Raw genomic sequence first — 23,965 nt, forward strand, 5'->3', positions numbered from 1 at the left:
TTGACCGGGAATGACTCTAAATTTGATTTCACTGTGGGCGCTCACACCAGACTGCCAGCATCACTCCAACCTTGACATCAACAGGATTCCCAAGCCGAAAACAGAGCGCGCCTGTGTTTGGATGACGAAGACATCCCTAAGGATCCTGAGCTCTGCAACATTTTCCTCTGCACTCTAGCAGATCATCAGAGCAGCTAGTCCAGAAGGATGAAACTATGAGGCCAACAGGACCTCCTTGTTGATCCACACAGGTATCCTGCTTCCATTGCTCAGCGCTTGGGATATTCCCAAACCATCAGGAATGATCAGCGTCATTGAATCTCTATTTTAGATACTTCCATAAAGCATGCAACATGGAGATCTACTACAAAACATCCTAAAAAATGAAGAAAAAAGAAATTGGTTTAGGCCTGGGGGAAAGGATTTTTTGGTTTTGTTTTTTTTGGGTTTTTTTTAGAAAGCAATCTTGAATGGACATCTGCAGACATATCTATAGTATATGTACACATATATTTAATGTCCTGATGGCATTCCTCCTTCTGGAGAGAGAAGCAAGATGCTCCAGTGAGAATGCCTCTAAGTGCCAATGAAACAATGACACAAAGTGACCCTCTTCCAGCCACTTCCATGCTAGGCACTCAGGAAGCAAGTCCGGACAATATGTGACAGGTTGACCAAACCCCACGTGGTGCAAAACAATCAGCTGGGGAGTCCACTCGTACCAACAGCTCAGCTGTTGTCAAGATGATTCGCCTGACACCAAAGGTGCAGTTCATGAGCCTGAAAGTCATTTCCTTCAGACTCCTGTGAAGGAAGAGGATCGGGGAGGCCACAAAAAGCCCAGAGAGTCTCCCCAGCCCACTGCGCATGGAGGCCCAAGGAGGCCACACGAAAGCCCATATGGACCCCCTGGAATAGAGAACATGGCATGTGGAGGCCTGTGGAGGCCGCATGAAAGCCAATAAGGCCCCTCGGAGCCAGTGCACATGTACGTGCTCAGAGGCCGCACAAAAGCCCATAGGGCCCCTCCAGCCCAGTGTGCACAGAGGCTCTAAGAGGCCACATGAAAGCTTATAGGGGCCCCCGGCCCTGTGCACATGGAGGCCCTTGGAGGTTGCCCATAGGGATCCCCTGGCCCACTGTGGATGGAGGACCCAGGAGGCCGCACGAAAGCCTGTAGGGCCCCCCCATCCCAGTGCATACAGAGGCCATGGGAGGCCGCATGAAAGCCCATAGGGCTCCCCAGTGCCAGTGCACACAGAGGTACTTGGAGGCTGCACAAAAGCCCGTAGGGCCCTCCCGGACCAGCGCGCAAGGAAGCACCGAGAGGACACACGGAAGCCTGTAGGGACCCCCTGCTCAGGTGTGCACGGAGGCCCCTTGGGGCTGCATGAAAGCTCGTAGGGTCCCCCCGGACCAGCGTGCACAGAGGCCCTTGGAGGCCACACAAAAGCCCGTAGGGCCCCCTTGGCCCAGTGCACATGGAGGCCCCGAGAGGCAGCACGAAAGCAGTAGGACCCTGCTGGCTCAGTTTGCACAGAGGCCCCAGAAGACCACATGAAAGCTCGTAGGGTCTCCCCACCCCAGTGTGCACGAAGGTACTTGGAGGCCACACATGGGGCCGTGGGGCCCTCCTGGACCAGTGCGCAAGGAAGCCCAGGGAGGATGCACAAAAGCATGTAGGACCCCCCTGCTCAGGTGTGCACGAAGGCCCCGGGAGGCTGCACAAAAGTCTACAGGGCCCCCCTGGCCCAGTGCGCATGGAGGCTCTGGGAGGCCGCAGGAAAGCCTGTAGGGTCCCCCGGACCTGTACGCAAGGAGGCCCTTAGAGGCTGCACGAAAGCCCGTAGGACCACCCCAGCCCAGTGCACATGGAGGCCCGAGGAGGCTGCACAAAAGCCCGTACCACCCCTCCGCGGCCCAGTGTGCACGGAGGCCACGGGACACCGCACGAAAGCCTGTAGGGCCCTCCCGGACCAGTGTGCAAGGAAGCCCCAGGAGGACGCACGAAAGCACATAGGGCCCCCCCCCCCCCCCGCCCCCCACTCAGGTGTGCACGGAGGTCCCGGGAGGCTGCACAGAAGCTTGTAGGGCCCCCTCGGACCAGACCACACAGAGACCCTTGAAAAAGCCCATAGGGCACCCCAGGCCCAGTGCGCACGGAGGCCCCAGGAGGCTGCACAAGAACCCGTATGGCTCCCCCTTCTGTACACAGAGGCACTGAGAGGCCACACAAAAGCCTGTAGGGCCTCTCCGGCCAAGTGCGCATGGAGGCCGATGGGGGCCACATAAAAGCCCATAGAGTGCCCCAGCCCAGTGCACATGGAGGCCATTGAAGGCCACATGAAAGCCGGAGGTCCCCTGTGGCTCAATGCACACAGAGGCCCCACGAAAGCCCTGACATCCCCCCCAGCCCAGTGCGCATGGTGGACCCGGGAGGCCCCACAGAAGCCCCTAGGCCCTCCCCAGCCCAGTGCACACAGAGGCCCCAGGAGGTCACATGGAAGCCTGTAGGACACGCTGGCCCAGTGTGCACAGGGGCCCCAGGAGGATGTACAAAAGCCCGTAGAGGCCCCCTGGCCCAGTGCATACGGAGGCCCCGGGAGATCACGTGGAAGTCCGTAGGACCCCCATGGCCCGGTGCGCACAGAGGCCCCGGGAGGCCCCACGAAAGCCCATAGGCCCTTCCCTCGCCCAGTGCACATAGAGGCCCCGGGAGGCCTCATGAAATCGTCAGGGCAACATCCCTTTTGACTCAGTGTGTGATAGGCTTCTGGGGTCCATGGGGTTAATGATGGTGATTGATCAGTCACTTATGCCTGTGAGGCTGATAGTTGAGGTCTAGGCTCGTGGCTTTTCGTGGGGGCTGCAACATCACCTGTGCCTCAGTGCCTGCTAGGGCAGTGCCAGGCTCTTGGTTGGTCATGGTGCTTGTGACATCACTTGTGCCTCAGTTACTGATGGGCCCGTGTTGTACAAGTGATGGCGTTGCTGATTTTGAGGTCTCTTGCGCCTGAAAGGCTGGTTAGGCCAGTATATGTGCCCTAGGTGCTCTCGGTGGTTGCGACAGCTCTGTTGCCTCAGTGTGTGAAAGGCAACTGGTGACCATTGTGTTGATGATGGTGACTCTTGGATCATGTGTGCCTGAGAGCCTAGTAGGCCACTTCTAGGGTCATGGCTTTTCGTGGGGGTTGGGACATCACCTGTGCCTCAGTGGCACGGGGCTGTGTCCCTGTGCAGGACATGTGTTGGTGTTGCTACTGGGAGGTCACTTTAGCCTGAGAGCCTACTGGCAGTGCAAGTCTCGTAGGTGCTCTTGGTGGTTGCGGCGTCGATTTTGGCTCAGTGTGTCGAATGCCTCTGTTGTCCATGGTGTTGATAATGGTGATTGTGAGGTCACTTATGCCTGAGAGGATGATAGGCCCATTCTAGGCTCCTGGCTGCTCCTGCCAGTTCTGACATCACTTGTGCCTCAGTGCCTGATAGGGCAGTGCTAGGCTCTTGGTTGGTCTCGGTGCTTGCGACATCACTTTTGCTCAGTGGCTGATAGGCCCGTGCAGGACAGGTGATGGTGTTGCTGGCTGTAATGTCTCTTGTCTCTGAAAGGCTGGCTAGACCAGGACATGTCTCCTAGGTGCTTTTGGTGATTGTGACATCTCTGTTGCCTCTTTGGGTGAAAGGCCACTGGTGCCCATTCAATGATGATGGCAACGGATGGGTCATATGTGCCTGAAAGGATGATAGGTCAGTTCTAGGCTTCTGGCTGCTGGTGAGGGTTGTGCCTCGGTGCCTGCTAGGGCAGTGTTAGGTTCCTAGTTGGTCTTGTTGCTTTTGACATCACTTGTATCTCAGTAGCTGAGAGGCACATACTGGATAGGTGGTGGTGTTGCTGGTTTTTTGGTCACTTTTGTCGCCCAGGTTGATTGCCCAGTAGGTGTCTCCTAGCTGCTCTTGGTGGTTGCAACATTAGTATTTTCTACAGTGCGTGAAAGGCCCCTGGGGGCTATGGAGTTGATAGTGGTGATTGTGAGATCAATTATGCCTGATATCACTTGTGCCTCAGTGCCTGGTGGGGCAGTGCTAGTCTCTTGGTTGGTCTTGGTGCTTGTTACATCTCTCATGTCTCAGTGGCTGATAGTTCCTTGCTGGACGGGTGATGCTGTTTACGTTTGTTTGGCAACTTTTGCCACACAGGTTGTTAGGCCAGTACCTGTCTTCTATGTGCTCTTGGTGGTTGCCACATCGCTTTTTCCTCAGTGCGTGAAAGACCAATAGAGGGCATGGGGTTGGTAATGGTGATTGTGAGGTGACTTGTGCCTGAGAGACTGATAAGCAAATTCTAGGCTCGTGGATGCTTGTGGGGGTTGTTAACTGCCCTCTGACTCACTGTCTGTTAGGACAATGTTAGGCTCTTTGTTGGTCTTGGTGCTTTTGACACCACTTGTGTCTCAGTGGCTCCTAAACCCATGCTGGACAGGTGATGGTTTTGCTGATTGTGAGGTCACTTGTTCCTGAGAGGCTGATAGTCCCTTTCCAGGCTCATGGCCTTCCATGGGGGTTGTGACACCCCTTGTGCCTCAGTGGCTGATAGGCGAATGCTCAATAGGTGATGTTCTTGCCCACTGTTTGGTCACTTTTGCCACACAGGTTCCTAGGCCAGTAGGTGTCTCCAGGTGCTCTTCATTGTTACAACACTGCTTTTGGCTCAGTGCGTTAAAGGCCAACGGTGGGCATGGGGTTGCTGATGGTGATTGTGAGGTCGCTTGTGCTTCAGAAGGATAATAGGCCCGTTCTAGGTCCTTAAGTTTTCATGGGGTTTGTGACATCATGTGTGCCTCAGTGACTGTTAAGGCAGTGCTAGTCTCTTGGTTCTTGTGATATCCATTGAGACTTAGTGGCTGATGGACCCATGCTGGACAGGTGATGCTGTTGCTGGTTGTTTGGTCTGTTGTACCTTATTGCCTGCTGACCAGTACAGAACTCCTAGGTGCTCTTGCTTTTGGCTCAATGTGTTAAAGGACAATGTTGTACATGGGTTTGATGATGGTGATTGTGAAGTCATTTGTGCTGATAAGTGACTTCTAGGCTCTTGGCTGCCTATGGGGTTTGTTGACTCCCTTGTGCCTTAGTGTCTGATAGAGCAGTGCTAGTATCTTGGTTGGTCTTGGTGCTTGTGACATCACTTGTGTCTCAGTGGCTCATAGAGCCATGCTATACAAGTGATGGTGTTGCTAATTGTGGAGTCATAAGTGCCTGAGAGGCTGAAAGGCCAGTTCTAGGCTCGTAGGCATTTCACGGAGGTTATGACATCACTTCTGCCTCAGTGGCTGATGGGCGCATGCTGAATAGGTGGTGTTCTTGACCGTTGTTTGGTCACTTTTGCCATTGCTAGGCCAGTAGGTGTCATCTGAGTTCTCTTCCTGGTGGCAAAATTGTATTTTCCTCAGTGTGTAAAAGGCCAATGGTAGCCATGTGATAGATAATGGTGACTGTGAGGTGTCTTGCGTCTGAGAGGCTGATAGGTGACGTCTGGGCTCCTGGCTGCCTGTCAGGGTTGTAAACTCCATTGTGCCTCAGTGCCTGCTAGGGCAGTGCTAGGCTCTTGGTTGGTCTTTATGCCTTTGACATCACTTGTATCACAGTGGCTCATAGACCCATGCTAGGCAGGGGATGGTGTTGCTGATTCTGAGGTGACTTGTGTCTGAGTGGCTGCTCACCAGTCCAAGTCTCCTAGGTGCTCTTGGTGGTTGTGCACCTCTGTTGGCTCAATGCACGAAAGGCCAATGGTGGCCACGAGGTTGACGATGGTGCTTGAGAGGTCACTTGTGCCTGAGAAGCTGATAGGCCCATTCAAGGCTCATGGCTATTTGTGGGGGCTGTTGACTCCCTTGTTCCTCAATGCCTACGCTAGGGCAGTGCTAGGCTCTTGGCTGGCCTTAGTGCTTTCGACATGATTTGTGTCTCTTTTGCTGATAGGGCCATGCTGGACAAGTGATGGTGTTGCTGATCGTGAGGTCACTTGTGCCTGAGAGGCAGCTAGTCTGTTACATGTCTCCTAGGTGCTCTTGGTGGTTGCAACATCACTTTTGGCTCAGTGTGTTGAAGGCCAATGGTCAGCATGGAGTGAATGATGGTGATTGTGCCTGAGAGGCTGATAGATGAGTTCTAGGCTCCTGGCTGCTTGTGGGAGCTGTGGACTCCCTTGTGCCTCAGTATCTGCTAGGGCTGTGCTTGAATCCTGTTTGGTCGTGTTGCTTGTAACATCACTCGTGTCTCATGGCTGATAGATCCATGTTGGACAGGTGATGGTGTTGCTGATTGTGATGTCACTTGTGTCTGAGAGACTGATGATCAGTAGAAGTCTCCTAGGTGCTCTCAGTGTTTGCGACATCGCTTTTGTCTTAGCACGTGAAAAGCCAATGGTAGGCGTGGGCCTGATATTGGTGATTGTGAGGTCACTTGTGCCTCAGAAGGACAAGAGGCCTGTTCTAGGTCCTTGAGTTTTCATGGGGTTTGTGAAATCACGTGTGCCTTAGTGCCTGACAGGGCAGTGCTAGTCTCTTGGTTCATCTTGGTGCTTGTGATATCCATTGAGACTCAGTGGCTGATGGACCCATGCTGGACAGGTGATGGTGTTGCCAGTTGTTTGGTCTGTTGTGTCTTACAGCCTGCGAGGTCACTTTTCCCTGAGAGGCTGATAGGCCAGTAGTAGGCTCCTGGCTGCTCTTGGGGGTTATGATATCACTTGTGCCTCTTTTGCTGATAGTGCAGTGCTTGGCTCTTGGTTTGTCTTGGTGCTTGTGACATCACTTGTGCCTCAGTGGCTGAAAGACCCATGCTGGGCATGTGATGATCTTGCTGATTGTGAGGTCACTTTTGCCTGAGAGGCTGTTGGCCCAAGTGCTCTTGGTGGTTGCCGCCTTGCTTTTGTCTTAGTGTGTGAAAACCCAATTGTAGTCTTGGGGTTGATGATCGTGATTGTGAGGTCACATCAGCCAGAGAGGCTGATAGGTGGATACTAGGCTTCTGGCTGCTCCTAAGGGTTGTGGACCCCCTTGTGCCTCAGTGCCTGCTAGGGCAGTGCTAGGCTGCTGGTTGGTCTTATTGCTTGTGACATCACTTGTGTCTCCGTGACTGATAGGCCCATGCTGGACATGTGATGGTGTTGCTGATCGTGAGGTCACTTGTGCCTGAGAGGCTACTGGGTGATGACATGTCTCCTAGGTGCTCTTGTGGTTGTAACATCGATTTTTCCTCACTGTGTGATAGACTAATGCTGGCCATGGGAGTGTTGATGGAGCTTGTGAAGTCAATTCTGCCTGAGAGACTAATCAGCCAGTTTTAGACTCCCTGTTGCTTGTGGGCATTGTTGACTCCTTTTATGCCTCAGTGCCTCCTAAGGCAGTGCTAGGCTCCTGTAGTGCTTGTGACATCACTTGTATCTCAGTGGCAGATAGGCCCATGCTGGACAGGGATGGTGCTGCTGATTGCGAGGTCACTTGTGCCTGAGAGACTGCTGACCGTTATAAGTCTCCTAGGTGCTCTTGGTGGTTTCGACATCGCTTTTGGCTCACTGCATGAAAGGCCAGTGGTGGGCATGGGGTTCGTGATGGTGCCTGTGAGGTCCCTAATGCATGAGAGGTTGATAGGCCCGTTTTAGGCTCCTGGCTACTCCTGCCAGTTCTGACATCACTTGTGCCTCAGTGTCTGATAGGGCAATGCTAGGCTCTTGGCTGGTCTTAGTGCTTGTGACATCTGTTGAGACTCAGTGGCTTATAAACCCATGCTGAAGAGGTGATGGCGTAGTGGTTGTGAGGTCACTTTTGCCTGAGAGGCTGCAGGCCAGTGCAGTTTCCAAGGTGCTCTTGGTTGTGACATCCCTTTTTCCTCAGTGTGTGAAAGGCCGATTTTGGGCATGGGGTGGATCATGGTGATTGTGAGGTCTCTTCTGCCTGAGAGGCTACTGGCCAGCACAAGTCTCCTACGTGCTCTTCGTGCTGCGACATCGCTCTTGGCTCAGTGTGTGAAAGGCCAGTGGTAGGCATGGGCTTGATGCTGTTGATTGTGAGGTCTCTCATGCCTGAGAGGCTTTTAGGCAAGTTCAAGTTTCATGGCTGCAGCTGGGGGTTATGACAGCACTTGTGCCTCAGTTGCTGATGTGCCCATGTCTGACAGCTGATGGTGTTGCTGTTTGCTTGGTCACTTTTACCACAGAGGCTGCTAGGCCAGTTTGTGTCTCTTAAGTGCTCTTGGTGGTTGCAACATTGCTTTTTCCTCAGTGCATGAAAGAGCAATGTTGGCTATGGAGTTGATCATGGTGATTGTGGGGTCCCGTGTGCCTGAGCGGATGATAGGCAAGTTCTAAACTCCTGGCTACACGTGAGACTTGCAACATCCCTTGTGCCTCAGTGGTGGATATGGCAGGGCCAGGCTCTTGGTAGGTCTTGGTGCTTGTGACATTACTTGTGCCTCAGTGGCTGATAGACCCATTCTGGACAGGGGATGTTTTTTCTGGTTGTAGGTCTCTTGTGCCTGAGAGGCTTCTAGGCCAGTACAAGTCTCCTAGGTCTCCTAGGTGGTTGCAATATTTCAAGAAGGCCCATAGAGCCCCACCGGCCCCATGCATACGGAGTACCCAGGGGGCCACACCAAGACCCATAGTGCGGCCCTGTCCCCGTCTGCACAGAGGCGCAGGGGTCTGCATGAAGGCCCATAGGGCCCCCTCAGTCCTGTTTACAGGGAGGCCTGGGGGGGGGGGGCACACGAAGGGGCCACACGAAGTGCCGTAGGGCCCCCGCAACCCCGTAGGCACAGAGGCCCTGGGGGCTGCACGAAGGCCTGTAGGGCCCTGCCAGCTCCATGTGCATGGAGGGCCCGGGGTCTGCATGAAGTGTGTGCATAGAGGTTCCAGGAGGCAGCACGAAGATCTGAAGGCCTCACTGGACCCATGCACATAAAGGCCCTGGGGAGCCATGTGAAGGCCCATAGGGCCCCCCTCGCCCCATGCGCATGGAGGCCACGGTAGGCCATAGGAAGGCCCGTAGGGCCAGCCTGGCCCTGTGCACACAGAGGTCCCGGGAGGCTGCACAAAGGCCCAAAGGGCCCTGCTGCACTGTGCGCACAGAGGCCACGCAGCGCTGCATGAAGGCCTGTGGTACCTCCCCTGGCCCCATGCACACGGAGGCCCTGTGGGGCCAGACAAAGGCCCACAGGGACCCCCTGCCTCATGGGCCTGGAGGCCCTGGGGAGCTGCACCAAGTCCTGTAGGGTCCCCCTTTCCCAGTGTGCACAGAGGTCTCAGGTGGGCCACATGAAGGCCTATAGGGCCTCCTCGACCTCATGGAGACCCTGGGGAGCCCCATGAAGGCCCTTAGGGCCCCGACAGCACCGTGCTCATGGAGGCCCCAGAAGGCTGCCTCAATTCTCATAGGACCCCCTGACTCTGTGTGCACAGAGGCCCCAGCAGGGCATATGAAGGCCCGTAGGGCCCCCCCGGGCCCCATGGCGCTGCCTGAAGACCTATAGTACTCCTGCAGTCCTGAGCGCACAAAGGCCCCGGTGTCTGCACCAAGGCCCGTAGTGCTCCGTAGCACCGGGCACACAGAGGCCCTGTAGGGCCACCCCTGCCCCTTGCGCACGGAGTTCCCAGGGGCAGGGAGGCCTCTCCGAACGCCTGTAGAGGCCCCCAGCCTATCAGGGATTACAGCAGGTCTGTGGAATCCCTGGCTCCCTTAGCAGAGAACATTGACCTTGAAAAGATTAGAGTGTATCCATGAGATAGGGAATTCACACAGAGACAGCAGAAAGTTATTAACAAGTTTAAGGAGGTTTTGGCCACAGAGCAGAAACTGGCCAAGCTAAGAATCATCCAATCATAACTCTGTTACTAGCTACTGTCCTTTGCAGTCCTCACCAATAAGCAGCAGCCACAACGAGGAAAGTCTGTATAAATAATGTACTAGGAGAACAATAAAGCGTAGTTTGCGTTGCATCTACCCCAGTTGTTTGTGTTTTTGGCCGTCACAACTGAGACAACTGGTGACCCTGACATGATGATAAGAAGTGGACCGCCTGGCGACTGGTGGTGGTGGCGGAGCCCGGCGTAGCTTGAGAGCAGCAGGGAAGTTGCCTGGTCCGGACCTGTGATTTGACTCCTTGTGAAGGTGAGCCGCCGGGAACGGGACTGACACCTCTCGAAGGTGCGCCGCCGAGAGTGGAAATATAGAGACATGGGGCAAAACCTGACAAAGCAGGAAGCCCTAGTCTTATCTACTTGGAAAGCTCTGCTTGTTCACAGAGGTATCAAAGTTACTGACTATGCGTTACGCCGCCTGTTGCTCTGGTGCCGAGGACAGGGGTTTGAAGCCACTTCTGCTGTCGCATTCAGTGTGAGCACTTGGCAGAAGGTCGGTGATAAGCTGTGGGATGCCCTTTCTAAAGGCTCTAAAGAGGTAGAGGGTTTACCTACTACGTGGCGGCTGCTGCGGGAGACTTTGGAGGGTTGGAAAGCTGAGCACGACCAGGAGAGCATCCTGGTGATGCCAGAAAGTACCCCGCTGTTGGGTGAAGACAGAGAGGACCCGGAGAAGCGCCCTTCTCCCGTAGAGTCTCTTACGGAGGAAATGGATGCATTGCAGTGCTCCGTGGGCGCCCCTGGGTCGTCAAAACATGAAACCAACTCGAGTCGTAAGTACCCCTCGCCTGATGAGCTGGTAAAGATGCGGCAACGGGAAAAGTCTCCCAATGAGTTTTTGCCTCCTCTCTATAAGACACCTGCGCAGCAGTTGGCCGAGTGGAAGGCTTCGAATAAACCTGTGTTTCCCTCTGCTCCTTCTGGGGAGAAGGAGAAGGAAAATGATGAAGAAATCCCCAATAAAAACTTTATACCCCTCTGCCTTCCCCAAGACTCCTTGGACAAGGAAGAGGGGGCGGTTTCTGTTGTTTGTCCTTCTGTGAAAGAGACTATGGGGAGTTCTCAATGTCAGACCTTGAGATTAGCGGCTGAACCATGGACTCTCCCCCCTCCCACGGTGACTGTGTTGCCGCGACAGCCTGGTAAATTCTGGAATCAGATTAGAAAAAAGGCAGCTGAAGCAGGGCAATGGGATTTGTTAGATAGGATTGGTTACCCCTCAGAGGCCTCCACTCAAGTTGTCGCCTGTGGTTTGGGAGCTTTTCCTGTGTTTAAGGCGGCCCCCAACTCAGAAAGAAGGGATGAACATAGCACGATTGCCTGCAAAGTAGTGCAAGACTTGCAGACATATGCATCGAAATATGGCGTCAACTCTCCGGAGGTAATGCGTCTGATCCGAATTATTAATGTGGATCTTTTAGCCCCGTATGATATATCCCATCTTGCTCAGATTCTGTTCCAGCCTGAACAGGATGAAGTGTTTATGGCACACTGGAGGAGGTTAGCTGAGCGGGCGGCACTAGATAACATGCGATTGCCGCAAGGAGATCCGCGGCGGGGAGTTGGGGTTGACGCTTTGATGGGAACGGGTCTTTTTGCTAACCCTGATCTTCAGGCTCAGTGGGACCCTAGTATTCTTCAACAGGCGCAACGTTTAGGTATGTCAGCTCTGATACAAACTATGGAGCGGGCCTCGCCCCGTCCTAAATATACAACAGTTAAGCAAGGGGTTAAAGAGCCATTCTTACAATTTGTGGAACGGATTGCTGCATCATTGGAAAAACAAGTAGAGGATGATGACTTGAGAGAGAGACTGTGCACTCAGCTAGCTAAAGATAATGCTAATGAAGATTGTCAGAAAATAATTGAAGCAATGCCAGGGAAGCCAACTATTCCTGAAATGGTAGCAGCCTGTTCAAAAGTGGGAACAGTAACGTATAAAATGACTGCTCTAGCTGCAGTTCTTCATCCCAATCCCAAGTGCTTTGGGTGCAGTCAGGAGGGGCATACTGAGGTTGCTTGCTCATCTCAGAGTGCAGCTGCCAAACGAAAAGGCAAAGCAGCAGGACATTTTGCCAAGCCAGCGGACAATACTTGTAATCGATGCGGTAGGACAGGGCATTTTGCCAGGCACTGTCGATCTAAACTCCATATTAATGGGCATTCTTTGACGGGAAACAAGAAAATGAGCGCGAGGAGGCGCGCGGGGACGCAAGTACCTCACACAGTGATTCCATGCATGGGAGCACCTCCGATGGCTTATCCCTCTGCGACCGTCTCACAGGGAAAACCTGTGGATCAGCAGGCATGGATGTATCCACCGCCGACACAGTAACTCTGTCAACTACGGATATTGTTAAAGTGCCTCTGGATGCAAAGGGGCCTATAGGTCGAGGACTCAGTGCATTATTAATTGGATGGTCCAGCAGTATTTTGAGTGGATTAATTGTTCATGTAGGTGTTATTGATTCGGATTATACTGGACACATTTGTGCTGTGATGTCTACTCCCCATCCCCCAGTAACCATTTGCTCAACTTGTGCCTTTTTTGAGTTGTGTTCCTCACACAGAACTTAGGGAATGACGAGAAGGAAGCTTTGACTCTACGGGTCCACCTCAAGTTTTCCAGTCGCAACCTGTATCAGCACAGAGGTGACAAATGACGTGTACCATCTCCAACAAAGGCTATTCACCATCAACGGTAAGGATTACGGCCCAGAAAAGGGAGCAACTGAATGATCTAGAAAAGGCACAGGACCACGATGGGTTCCAGCCCGGTGCATACGACTGGTGTTGCAGCAGCTCTCGTCTTCTTCCTCCTTGGATGTACCAGTAGAGGATTCGGGATTCCAGCTCCAACCAGAGGACCAGATGGCAACGTCTGGGTAACCCTTGCGAACGCCATTGGGCCAGACGCGCTGTGCTTAGTGACGAACGCTCCGCAGAATCCCGTTAGCACATGCCTGGTTGGAGTGCTTGCACAAGTACGAGTATGGTGGGAAGTGACAGCAATGAGTTACTATAATGACAAGGACTGCAACCCATGGTGTAACGAGATGACTGTTGGGAGAAACTTTAGTGGTGATTCTCAGAATTGTAATCCCAGCTGTCAGAACTATTGCTGTTTAGCTGTAGTACATCGGGGAAGGAGCTCAGAAGGGCGATGGATATGGGTTAATGGCACAGTATGACGTTATAGTGAGCCTCAGGAGATTGATTTGCTGGGCTCTCTCCAAATGGATTGGTGTATAATGTTCAGTTATATGGGGGGTAGTAGAGGGGATCAAGAGGGAACCTTTCAAGGTGTTGGTCCCAATTCCCCTATATACCAGAACACAACTTACTGGTGTAACCAGACCACCACAAATGTTAGTGCAATGAAGATTGTGGGCCAAGACCACCCGCTAAAGCTCCCTCGAGGGGTATTCTTGATATGTGGGGACCAGGCCTGGCCCGGGATCTCCTCCTGGGCCCACGGGGGCCCTTGTTCAATTGGAAGGTTGACCTTACTGACTCCCAATCTGACCACGATCCTTGCCCATACTAGGCGTGGCAGGGAGCACCGTAGCTTTCACAAATTTGATGAGAACTGTGACAATGCTGTTACATTTTGGAATCTGGCTGAGGCAATCGCTGCATCCTTATTTATACCAGGAGTTGCTGCTGCTGGTGCGCGTAAGCAACTCGCCAAGCTTGGATGCTGGCTTGCGAGGCAGACTAACGCCACCATGCTTGCCTTAGCAGATGCAAAATAGAACTGCAATAGATTTTCTATTACTAGCACAAGGGCATGGTTGTCAAGATTTCAATGGAATGTGCTGCATGAATTTGTTGGATCACAGTGCATCCATACACAAGAGTATTCAGATACTGAGAGACAGAGCACGCAAGTTGCAAGTGGATGATGGATGGGAGTGGTTGAATCAGTTGTTTGGTAACTGGGGTCTGTCTGGGTGGTTACTGTCTCTAGTGAAAATAATGTACTAGGAGAACAATAAAGTGTAGTTTGCGTTGCACCTACCCCAGTTGTTTGTGTTTTTGGCCGCCACGACTGTGACACCGGCCCCTCCTAGGGCAGCCCCTGGCAGCCCGTGCGCCCTCCACCCAGCCCCTTGCCAAGGGAGGTGGGCGCAGCGTGCACAGAGGGGCAGGGGGGAGTGCCAGAAAAAGCCGCATTTCTTTAGTTTTACAAATTCACAGAAATTCTCAGCTCTTCATTTCTGCTAGGGACAGGTGAGGAGGAACACAGGCTCAGGCACTGCTGGGGACAGGCCCAGGAGAATGGGAGAAACATTTTAAGACACTTTCAAATGTTAAGTTTAATAACATCTAATAAGTGCTTTTATTTGAAAAATATTCCACTTGTTGAAGTATAAGCTTTTTTTTTCCTTGCAAGTGAGTTGTTCTTTTTGTGTAGGTTACTAGAACGTGCTTAGCACACACTGCCCCTCTGTAGCCTGGAAGGAAACAGGTGAATAGTCTTCTCAAGTAGTTCAGACATAACATTAAAATCTTTTTCTGAATAAATCCAACCTTTTTTATGCCCAACACTGATTAGGAGCAGTACCATGTTCTGACCAAAAGTTTCCAAGTATTTCTCCTTAAAATAACAATAATAATAACAAAAATAAAAAAGTTAAAGCTTGAAAAACTTCAAAATTTCTTTTCAAAGAGGCCTTGAGATTCAGGATCTCAAGGCTTGACTGAGCTTTATTTGCTCCCCCCTCTTTTCCCTTGGTCACGAGGCAGGGCAGATCCACATTGGAAGATGGGAATAACTGGAGGAAAGAGCACAGTAACTCTAAGCAGATCAGACACAGCTTGTCCTTGAGCATTGTTGTTTTGTGGTAAAGACATTTACTGTCTGCACCCTGATCACTGGGTGCTGAAGTACATCATTAAAAAACAAATTAGGAAAACAAACAACTAAAACAGTATTCTGTCTTGGCAAAGCCGCCTGCTTTCTGGAAAGCCAAACTACATTTACCAAAAAGGGAAGAGACATTCACTTCAGTTTGATTCCGTAGATTTTAAAAAACATATCCCATAACCAACATCTTCCACCCCAGTTCAAGTAGAATTTATGCTTAAAATGTCATTTTTTGAGGGTGTAGAGAGAATAAAACATTTCCCTTATAGTCTTCATCATAAGAAAACATAGGCATAGTTAAGGTCTTAGCAACAGACTCAGGACCATTAAAGACGCCTCACAACTTCCTTCAGTAACCTAGCTGACAAATTAGAGCTATTTTACCTAAGTTGGGGGTTATACTAAAATTCCATTTTTTTTTAAATCACATCTTGCAACTCTTTGACAGAGAAGCAAGTATAAGGAGATACAAGAGCAAATTAGCAAAGCCCAGCTAATCATTTAAAACACAGCACAGTGTTCTCTAGAAGAAACAGAACACTTAGGATTACAACAACATCAACCCACAAGGCTAAAGCTCGTGGTCAAGACTGCGGATAACTTCAATTTTGTCTTTTCCTAGTTCTTGAATACTTGGGTCCATTTCGGTTTCATAGTTAAGTGCTGACAAGATAGAAAATGCTGGATGAGTGGCCTAGAGATGTTCTCTTCTCATAGTTTTCCTGTTGTAGCTCATTCTCACCAATTTGGGACACATATGGCTCCTTGCCCAAATCCTTATTCCAGTAAAGTTGCTTTCTTCTCCACAGTGCCTAGGTTTTGGAGGAGGGAAAGAATATGGCAGTTGCTCCTGCTCTCAAAAGCACACCTGGCAGCATGGTCCTGAGGAAGTCCTGCTCCCTTCAGACTCCTAAAAACTGCAGCATACACTGCTTGCAGAACATAGCACATAAATCATAGTATTTATCAGCCTTACAGCCCTAGTTATTGAAAACATTGGCATTTTCATGAATTCAGCAAGTTTTATCATCTTAACAGCCTTTTAGGCCCAAAGGAATGCAATTTGCTTGCTAATACATTTGGAGCAAACAGGAATGTAAAAAGATTATTTCCTACTTCAGAGAGGACCAGTTTCGTGGCAGCTCCTGTCATCCTCAGCTGAAGTTCATGAAGATGCTTTAGAAGACTCCAGACCAAGTTATAAAAATGAGGTAAGTTATACATGAGAGAAAAGAAGCATTAAACCCCAGGCTAATGGCTTTCATTGTTGTCTCAAGCAATTCATAAATATCAATCTTTTGTATGAAAAGGGAACATGGCCCTACTTAGTAAGGATTGAGACAATGATGTGTTCACATATCAGAAGCTGCTCTTCCTAACTAGTTACACTTTAGTTCTGAGAGATGTTTCTGAAGTTTTGGGAAACAGCACGTGAGTTTTTAAGAACCGTTATTCTCTTCCACAATTTTAATTAAAATTACAGTTTTATCATGATAGAAAACCCAATTCCAAGCATGAGAATTAAAAGCCAATATTGGACATAGTCTTTTATGATTACTAAGCTTTCTGGCATATGGAGTATCACCAATTCCAGAGACAAAAATAAAAATGTGACTACGCTTCTATTGCGATTTATCATCCCAGTAACTCCACCTCCAAATTTAGCTCAGTCATTGATAAGACTAACTTTGCATTAAAACTTCAGTGTAAAACAAAAAGAAAGGCAATAAAATCAGACTCTTCTGCCTCATAAGCCAGACATTCTCTCACTTCAACTTAAGAGTTTAAAAGTCTCATCTTTTTAAAGAAGCACGATAAATCTTGCACAGCATAAGTAGTAGTGTACATCAATAACCAAGAACAGAAGCAAAATCAACTCATTATACACAAGCTGTAAATCCTTTGACAAGTACTTCGTTGGAAGAGTTTGCTTCTGGCTTAGATGTTTAAATCCAGCTAAATATTCTTCCCTGCAAGAGGCACATACAGCCCATTGCAGCTTATAGTAACAGAAGCAAGATCAAATACTGTTAAAATTGTAAGTAGTTCACTACAGCTCTCACCATCTTGCTGTAAAATGGGTAGGGAGAGAACTTAAGTTATATCTCATGTGAATTATTCCGTTTTATCTTCATCCTCTGCAGCATAGATAGCTTGATTCCTTCTCTTAATTTTTTTCATGCCATTGTTCCCATTTTCGTTACAACCAACACGCTTTAAAGATCTCTCATTCAAGCTCTTCTCTTCCACCTGCTTACTTGCCCCTGATTTCTCCAGGTCCTCATTGTTGGAGTCCATAGCATCATCAGATGACACCACCATGGAATCTGGCATGATCCTGATGTCAGAAAAACTTGTGGAGAAGTCAGGAGGGTGATCAGGGGAAGGGTCCACAGAGCACGTACTCAAGTCCTCATCACCACCTTCTTCATCCAGCATGATTTCATCTGGGTTAATAGATGAAAGCCCAGAATTATCTGTATTATATTCACTGGGTTCCTCTGCAGAGCCAGCACTGTCCATCTCCTCTTCCTCCTCCTCCTCTTCGTATTCTCCACGTACCGAGCCCTCTTCTTTAGCTTGCTGGATTCTGTCATTGATGTCGGTGAGGCCAAACTGCGCACAGAATTCAGTGGTCTGGGGATTGATGGTATGAACTGGTTCCCTGTGTTTCTGGGGTTTGCTGGGATCAAAACAGGCGGCTGTCAGTATGAAGTTACTGGGGATTTTGAGGTTATGATTCAGCTCTTCTAACACTTCTTTGATGGCTTCTTCTGTCACACTGTAATCCCACCTAAGGAAGTAAATAAAGTTACCACAAGTTAATATGGTCTATATTTTCTGTTCCTACTGCAAAGAAACTTTTTAACCAATGAATTTCTCTAACCACAGTTACCAAACTCCTCAAATGGATTTTCAGGAACATCCATTATCCTGGATCAAAACTGACATTCCCCTTTTCCCACAAAGATTTGCGTATTACCTCACCACACTCAGTAATAATACTATCCTAATCTAGGAATCCAGACAGATTTTCAAACTCAGAATGTAACTGACAAAATCACCCACATACATGTTTGCTGTTGTTCAAAAAGTATCTCCCCCCGCTCCCCGAGAAGAGGCATATCCCAGTACTTCCATCCCCACCCCCACAAAAAAGTAATTGCTCACAGAGCAGCAAAGAAGTTTTATTCTTGTTACCAGCCCCTTCATTTTCCAAGGCAATTATCTAGCCTGTAGACAGGCTGCAGAAGAGACAAATACAAGCATAATTCCAGCGCAAGAAAAGCACATTTTCCTCCCTGGTTTGCCTGCTACTTACTTTGCATGGAGGCCATTATTTTCAGGCATATTCCAGGACCTCGGAGTCACGTTAATGAGACTGTTGGTAGCCTTGAGGACTGCAATCCACTCTACATCATACTCCAGTGAGTCACTTGCATTAGGATCGTGTTCTATGTCTACTATCTTTAATAAAAAAAGATGGCAGAATAAATGAAGTGAATTATCTCTCCAGGGCTAAAAAGTTTGCATTGTTATTTCATGGTACAATTTTAAGTAAATTTGAAGTATACTGAGCTAATGATCTCAAATAAATCCTCCCAAGGCAGCTCGATATATAAATCTGTAGGAATATGAAACAAGAGGGAGTCAACAAGGAAGGAAGTTAGCATTCCGCCAGGCCAATTTTGCTACAGGATTTTAAATGCAATTTAGCACCCCAGTGGGTGTTTATATATGTATGTATATATATATATATATATATATACACACACACACACACGTATACACACATACACACACACGTGTATATATATATAAAGACCTACCCCGGACTCTCCCCCAACTTCGGAGAAGCAACAAATGGATCTCACCACACATAAGGAACAGATAATGAATTATCTTTCCTTTAAGTTGGCAAATAAAGGCTACTCTAAAGAGAGACTACTAAAATGCTCAACTGCCTATGCAGAATATGCTGCCAACAGCTCCCTCTCAAAGCAAAGGATGTTAATTTTAGCACCTTTACAGAGGGCAGTGCCAGCAGCACACGCAGGCCATGCACATAAACATTGCTTTGCTCCTGGCCAGTTGTTCCCTGTGCCAGTTCTAGCTTTGGTTCACATTTGTAATAAAGCCATGCAAAGATTCTATCCTTGAAACAAAGGCACATGTGGATTACCTGGCCTTTAAGATGTGCATGTGGTGCATCAACAACAAGATATTTCTGAATCACTGCTGATACCAATCTTTCAATAACTGGACAAAAAGCTGTGATGATACCATAAGGACACTCCATTTGACACCTACAGCTAAAAATCTCTATAACCCAAATCCAGCTGTTGCTCTCCCTAGCCAAGATATACACCAAGATATACACCAAACAGGGAAGTACAGCCATGCTCCTAGGAACCTGCATCAATCCTGGTGGAATGCACAGCACTGAAAACAAGTTACAGTACTCAACCCTGCCCGAGTTCATCAAGCTAGACTGCTATCTGACCCAAACTGGTATAGGAAGGAAGCAGTTAAGTCAACTACTCGTTCTAAAGTAAAAGTTGGCAAAAAAGAGCAACCATATACAAAGGCCATTCCGTATGTGCACCTAATTTCTATACACATGCCCTGCTTATCACACCTGTTCCCCAGCTATCTGAGCACACACACTGCAGTTCAGACAAGTGCAGTGCATAGTAAAAACACACTGTACATGGCCATCACCTGCAGAAAGTCTCTGTGAGGCAGACATTTATCCAGAGCAAGAAACTTCGTTGCTTTTGGTAGCTCTTCTTTGGAGGTCGTCTAGAAAACAAGCAGCGTTTACACTAACATTAATATTTATTGAAATATGGCCATTTAAATTAAGTAAGAGAGATTTAAAGGCATATTTTAAACAGAAGAAGAGTTTCTCAAACAGAGAAACATCATGGGATATAATAGAGGGTGAAGGGATAAAGAGAGGTAGAATTCTAGATAAAGTTGGATGCTAACAACATAAAGCAAGAACCACTGGTCTCTGTCAACCAAGGCATCTGAGCCAACTTTACCTTGATGCTGAAAGAAAACTGTAACATAATTACAAACAGATCTGCTGAGTACAGAAGGTCTAGAGTTACAGCTTAACAAGAAAATAGTTTGCAAATGGGAATAGCAGGTGACATCACTCCCAGTAGAAACTTAAATCAAGCAAAAGAAGCCTCAGCCTATGGGAGTTTTTGGGTTCATCTAAGGAGCCTGGAGTACTTCACCTGGCAGGCCTTAACTTCAGGCACCCTCCTGTTCCAGTTATCCCACTATGGTCTTCTGAGTCACTTGCTGCCCTTCTCTATCACTTTCTTTCAAAGTTGTCTCCTTTCTCAGAGAAGTGCTTAAAAGGGCAGCTTTATTACAAATTTTAATATCAAAACACTTCAAGTTCAGCAGTTAGCTATTTGCTGTCCCTAAAGATCAGCCTGTTGCACCACTGATAACGTACGTTTTACTTACATAAGCTAGTAGCCTTCAGATTAATTAAAATCTTGGGGCTTGCCAGCTGTTTTAATAACCGAGTGAAAACATCAAGATCAATTGTTTTTCCAGACATGACTTCCTGCATTGGAGTTCTTACATATACTTGGACACACACATTCTTGCTTCTTTTTCTTTACCTGGTGTTGCATGAAAGCTGCAAATTTAACATGAAGATGTGCTGAAAACCAGTAGGCGGGTTTCAGATGCTGCAGGAGCTCTGAAGCAGCAGGGCTTCCTAGTGTGTTGCTTTCCACTTCTTGACGGAAGAAGGATTTCATCTGAAGAAGCTGTTGCTTGTTCCCATAGTGATATATGCTCCTTGGCCAATCATGTGACATAAATATATCCATGGGACCCTTCAGCTATCAAGCCAAAAAGGCAGGTAGGGTGAATAAACACATTTAAACCACATTTAAAAATTTACACAGCACAAAATGGCACTTATATAACAGCAGGTGCTCTCTTGCAGATTGGATAGTCAGCAGTGACCAACAGCCTCACATTTTAGAGCAACGAAATTGTACCAGCACAATCTTCCCGGTGGCTTTTGAGGTTATCAAAAGACTCCCCACAGCTCTTGTAACACTTTCAAGGCAGCAGCCTTCTGTGCTGTGCTTCACCTCTATGCTGCCTTATAAAAGATAGCACAACTTACAGGTAGCGTCAGACACTGAGAATATGCTTGAAACTACAACTGCAGAGAAAGTTCTGTCTACATTAATGTTTTCTTCTTCATGAGATTTAAAAGCTTTGTTTAAAAGAGATAATGGATATATATGATAGTCCTCCTCAAAGGAACCACCCGTTTCAATGTGTCAACTACACCTTGGTTCAATATTCAGCACATTTGTCATCAACTCAATCTGGTGGTTCATTTTCTGCTTATTTTGACTAGTCAACTTTTTATCAACCAGGCTTTATATTAGACAAGGTAGTACCTGTCTTCCTACATATTATATAAATCTAGAACAAATGCATACAATTGAAGTACCTTCTTGTTGTGAATTTTATCCTATAAATAACCCAACCAAACAAAAAAGACCATACTCATGCCTGCACCTAAATCAAGCAAGTCTGCACTACTAAGCAAAGCAGCAGAGCAGATGTGCCACAGGAACAACTGCAGAATCACAGCCAGCATAAATGATCCAGTCAGAAGTAGCAAGTGTTGAAGAGAAGTCTCAGTTCTTTACCAGTATACTGTTCAGAACAGTTTTAGGATCTTGTTTCCAAGTTAATGAAAATCAGTATTATACATTATTGTTTTTAAAACAAACAAACAAAAAAAACACTAACCTGCTTGAGTTTGAAGACCTCGATATTCCTCACGTGGTAAGCGCTTCTTATTGTTTGCTGGTTGTATGGTGGACACTCAAAGTGGCCTGAAACATTGAAGCAAGAAGAGTTGTCTGCATTGCCAGTTCCCTCCTAACTCTGCTGGCAAGTTGACCTCCCAGGGAGGGACAAACCTCTAGGGCAATATTAAGTACAGCTTATGGTTGCGGGAGATGCTGCATTTTCCTCTACAGAAGGCTTAAACCAACAGTCTGCTAACTCTTTCCATTCATGAGGCAAGCCAATTTAAAAAAAGGAGGAGAAAAAAAAAAAAAAAACACACACACACACTACTACAGCAAACGTTTCTTCCAGTCTCTCCAGTTTTTCTGTATGTGGAAAATGCAGTAATTCGTTTGAGGAACATCAAACTAGGAGTTTGACTGCAATGCTCAAAATCCAGGATGATTCTGAAACAAGTAACTGTACTTTCACGGTTGCCGCTGATATAATGTGTTGATATTCAAGGCCCAATCACGAATGCACAGCTTGCCAGATCAGCAAAAACATTCCCTCACCAAGGAGGATCTAGTCCACCAGTTTGCCTCAAGACAAGGAAATTGAATATCTGGCACAGCTCCCCCATACTCTTAGGTTGAGCAACAAGCATTTTTTAAGTAGCTCACACTATTGTGAAAAAGTCTTGTAAGCAAAGAGTGATGCTCAGGTCAGCAAGTGCTTCAGAAAACTAGTTTATTACTGTACGGCATGAAAGACACCCACAAAGATTCTCTGAAGCAGTATCTTATGAAAAACAGTATCACTGTACCATAATTGCAAATAAGAAATTATTATCCCCCAAGTGGATGAGATGAGAAGACTAATCTATCTTCAGGTATTACTGACATCAGCTAATAGCTGTGAGCAGATCTCTAAGCACCCAGGGAGACCCTTCAATGTTCAACACAAACCTGGGGGAATCAATCTCACAGCAAGTCTCTGTTCAGGAGAGAACATTCGTGTGACACCATGCTTCTTATAAGTTTGACACAGATAAAGCTAAAGAGCTTTATAATAAGTGCTAAAGTGGCCTTGCCAAGGAAGCATCACAGCTACCCCAAACATTCCAAGGGCACATTTACTTCCTGCTGTGGCTGACAAGCAGCTGCCATGATATCCACCAGCTCCAGACAGCCCCAGACAGCCCCAGACAGCCCCAAAACCCCACCATACCTTTCCGGTAGTCGTGAGACTTGAAGATGCCCGAGATGCCGCCGATCCTCACGCCGCGGAACCGCACAACGCCAGCGTAACCTAGGGGAGATGGGAGGGCAGCTTGTCACGGCAGGACTGGACAGGGACCAGGTGCCAAATGTTCACAGCCAGACCATACCAAGGTAGTAGATGTTGGGGGCCACCCAGCCGCCATAGGGCAGCTCCTGCAGGTGGTTGGAGGCCTCGTGGTTGCCGCCGATGAAGATGGTGAGCACGGGAGCCTTCTTCTCGCCCGAGTAGTACCTGCGGGGACACGACACGGCGGTAGCGGGCAGGCCGGACGGGCGGGAGCGGCCCGGGCGCGGCAGCGCTCACCGGTAGAAGGTCTGCATGTGGCGGTACTTGGCGGGCACGGCCATGCAGCGCAAGTCCGCCTCGTTGCGCACGGCCTGGAAGTCGCCGCAGCAGAGCAGCACGTCGGGCCGCACGTTATGGCGCCGCTGCAGCAGCTCCAGCGTCTCGTAGAGCTTGTCCAGGGCGCCATGGCAGCAACCGGCCACCGCCACCTTCATGGCCGCCCGCGCCGCCTGCCTGCGTCCGCCGCGCGCACGCGCCGCGCGCCCCTTGCGCGTCACCGCCGCCCGCGCGTGCGCGCTGCGGAGAACGATGCCGCGCGGGCGCCTTCCCGGAACCCGGAGCGCCAGCCGCTGCCTTCCCGCTGCGCCGCCCCCAGCGGGCCGGGAGGCGCCTTCCCTTCCCGGGAGGGTCACTCAGCCACTCGCTCAGGCAGAGCTACCTGTAACTGGAAATCTGTATTGTAAATCCCGGGCCTTTCGCTCGGGCTTGTCCCAAGCCCCTATCCCACCTGGTTCACCCGTAGCTCTTCTTTACGTTGCCATTCTATTTTCTGTATGCTACTCATTACGGGAGAAGCAAGAGACAAACCGAAGGCACGCAGAGAGTTTGAGTCACCAGAATTACCTGCAGCCATGCCCGTGTAGCCCCGAGGACCGCCCCCGGCCTGGTTTTGCCCCTAATAACTACAGCACGAGACGCGCCCCGCAGCGCAAACCCCGTCTGCACCATCCCTGCGGCTGCGGCGGGGCCCCTGCCTCCCCTTCCCGCTGCCCCATCCCCTCCTTTTGACCCCGGGGGCGCCCATCGCCTGCTCCGCCGGAGCC

At 49.2% G+C, this 23,965-nt stretch overlaps 1 protein-coding gene across 1 annotated transcript; it reads right to left on the reverse strand.

Annotated features, from left to right (window-relative positions):
* Nucleotides 1-16,649: 16,649 nt before the first annotated feature.
* On the reverse strand, nt 16,650-23,357 carry DBR1 (debranching RNA lariats 1). The gene is made up of 8 exons (XM_010218655.2): nt 23,160-23,357; nt 22,963-23,087; nt 22,803-22,883; nt 21,591-21,676; nt 20,432-20,656; nt 19,506-19,586; nt 18,106-18,251; nt 16,650-17,577 (listed from the first exon to the last, which is right to left on the reverse strand). Exons 1-8 carry the CDS (start codon nt 23,354-23,356, stop codon nt 16,899-16,901), a joined length of 1,620 nt encoding a protein of 539 aa, XP_010216957.2. The 5' UTR covers nt 23,357; the 3' UTR covers nt 16,650-16,898.
* Between the last annotated feature and the right edge of the window lie 608 nt (nt 23,358-23,965).

This window comes from Tinamus guttatus, unplaced genomic scaffold (genome assembly GCF_059628265.1).
Source record: "Tinamus guttatus ecotype Peru unplaced genomic scaffold, ASM5962826v1 Tinamus_guttatus_pri_ptg000364l, whole genome shotgun sequence".
Lineage (NCBI taxonomy): Eukaryota > Metazoa > Chordata > Aves > Tinamiformes > Tinamidae > Tinamus > Tinamus guttatus.

What these genes read in the sequence shown, in the direction of transcription:
- DBR1 (XM_010218655.2), bottom strand. Translation starts at nt 23,356, where the DNA reads ATGAAGGTGGCGGTGGCCGGTTGCTGCCATGGCGCCCTGGACAAGCTC. An exon ending in CCCCAACATCTACTACCTTG is followed by an intron (nt 22,884 to 22,962) that starts GTATGGTCTGGC and finishes CATCTCCCCTAG; the next exon opens with GTTACGCTGGCGTTGTGCGG. An exon ending in CTCACAGAGACTTTCTGCAG is followed by an intron (nt 18,252 to 19,505) that starts GTGATGGCCATG and finishes TTTTTATTAAAG; the next exon opens with ATAGTAGACATAGAACACGA.